At 52.5% G+C, this 2,205-nt stretch overlaps 1 protein-coding gene across 1 annotated transcript; it reads right to left on the reverse strand.

The window, feature by feature from the left end:
* Nucleotides 1-624: 624 nt before the first annotated feature.
* LOC104527194 (interferon lambda-3-like) lies at nucleotides 625-1,995 on the reverse strand. The gene is made up of 5 exons (XM_029085701.1): nucleotides 1,810-1,995; nucleotides 1,466-1,543; nucleotides 944-1,118; nucleotides 814-875; nucleotides 625-720 (listed from the first exon to the last, which is right to left on the reverse strand). The coding sequence occupies exons 1-5, from the start codon at nucleotides 1,993-1,995 to the stop codon at nucleotides 625-627; spliced, it is 597 nt and encodes a 198-aa protein (XP_028941534.1).
* Nucleotides 1,996-2,205: the final 210 nt, after the last annotated feature.

Genomic DNA, 2,205 nt, shown 5'->3' on the forward strand with positions numbered 1-2,205 from the left:
GAGGGGAAGGTGTTCCTGCTGCTGGCAGGGGGGTTGGAACTGGATGAGCTTTAAGGTCCCTTCCAACCCAAACCAGTCTGGGATTCTATGATTCTATGATAATTTTCAAATGCTCAAAATTTGCTTCGATGTCCTCGCTCACCTCCCCAGTAACCCGCTTTCCTGAAGGGATGACATCATAACAAAATGTAGTGAAAACACACGATGGCAGCTTGTCTGTGGTATCCATTTTATTTTTCGTATTAAATAGCACGTACAAAAATAAGTTATGCAGGCAAATATACATAATATACTCTGTAATAAATAGCAGGTAAAAAAATAGACATCCTTAAAAACAACCAGTGTTTTGAAAACCAGCAAAACAAAGATATCCAGTGAATACATCCATCCCCTTTAAACATCCCTTCTTTACATCCTCCTGAGCCATTTATAAATACACAAGAAACCCCAATAACTTAGAAGTCTATGAAAAAAAAATAATAGAAAAAATTGATCCCTGAGCTCAAATAAATAAGAAAAATGCTTAAATAGGAAATACAGTCCAGTGTTGCAATAAACGTTAGTTTTTCCCAGTCCTTGGAGCAGCTTTTGGGGCGGGTGAGCACCGTGCCGTGCCGGTGTGTGCTAAGTGCATCGCTCCCGCAGGGCTGCGCACTGCAGGTTGTTCAGCACCTGGAAGAGGTTCAGGATGGCGGAGGCCTCCAGGCAGCCGGTGGTCTCCTGTGGTGGGGAGAAGGGGTGGGTCAGCACCGCAGATGGGGTGCAAGCAGGTCTAACACCCCGAAACCCCCTCGCCCTTCTGGCCTGACTTACTGTTTCCTTGGCCATCCCCAGCCTCTGCAGCCAGTGCCTCAGTTTCCTGGAGGACACGTGCTCTGTGGTCAACTGCAAGGAAAGCGGCGGCATGAGGACCGGCAATGCCCCACGGTGCTGACACCGGCACTGGGGCAGGGGACTTTGAGGGGGGCACTCACGCAGTCTCGCACGTCCTCCCGGGCTTGGGTGAGGAGGAGCAGGGGCTGCTCGCGCGTCTCGCCGAGCTCGGGTTCGGTGAGGAGCTCCAGCATGTTGATGGCGAAGTCTAGCTCAGCTTCCACCAGCTTCATCCGGTCAGGCACCTGCGGGTGGGAGCATCCTGGTTAGAGACCCAAAGTGCAAGGGCTGGCCAGGGGCTGGAGGATGGGGGGGTCTCAAAAACCTGCCTGGGGATGCAGATGAAGATGAGACCAGCTGATTGTCCTGGTTTTGCTAGGATAATTTTATTTTTAGTGGTTAGAATAGTTGTGTTTTAGTTTCAGTGTTTCAATTCAGACTTGTTATGAGAAGAACATTGATAAAAGTAGTTGCTGCTGGAGCTCAAGGCCACCATGTTTGGCTGGTGGACAACAAAACCAAGACACTGACGGATGGTCCCGGCTGGAGGGGGGTGTACCCCCTCCTTTTTACAGCATTGCTAGGCTCTTACCAACAGTTCTTTCGTCTTCCATTTCCGATGGAAGAGCCTCGTGTTGCATTGGCGGTCCGACAGCAGCATGATCTTCTCCTGCAGGCATAAACCAAGACAGAGATTGTAAAACTGTCCCCTTGACTTTTGGTGACATTGTGCAACCCTGGTCAGCCTCGAGGGGTTTGAAACCAGGATGACATTTGGCCCGGCATCCTTCTTGTCCCCAAACTCCATTGGAAAACATCCTCTTCATCCCCAAACCGCTGCAGAAAACATTTCCCTTGTCACTCAGGGTCTGGAATTTCGCATCCCCTCTGCCTTGCCCCCGCCAGCCCACAGCCCCCGTTGCCAGCGGTACTCACAAACTCGTCCTTCATCTTCTGCACGGCCCGCGTCTCTTGAGGCAAGAGGAACTGGTACTTGGACAGGCTGCAGTCCTTCTTCGGGGTGTCCTGGGAGAAGGTGGCCCCGAGGCTGGCCCCAAGGCTGGCCCTGAGGCTGGCCCCCAGCACCAGCACCAGCAGCAGGGTGAAGCCGAGGTGCAGCATTTTGTTGATAAGATCCCAACGGCGAGCGGGTGACGATGGGGCAAGGGGGCTGCAGTGCAAGAAGACCTCTAAACTCCTGAGATGCCCAACGGTGTTGCCGTGGGTGTCTGTCTCGGCTGCAGGGCTGCTGAGCTAGTGGCTGGTCCTGGAGAGCTGCTTCACTTCCCTTCTGGTGGCTGCCTTCCTGCTCCATCTCCCCGGCTTTTATGC

Source organism: Antrostomus carolinensis, unplaced genomic scaffold (genome assembly GCF_000700745.2).
Source record: "Antrostomus carolinensis isolate BGI_N321 unplaced genomic scaffold, ASM70074v2 scaffold28380, whole genome shotgun sequence".
NCBI lineage: Eukaryota > Metazoa > Chordata > Aves > Caprimulgiformes > Caprimulgidae > Antrostomus > Antrostomus carolinensis.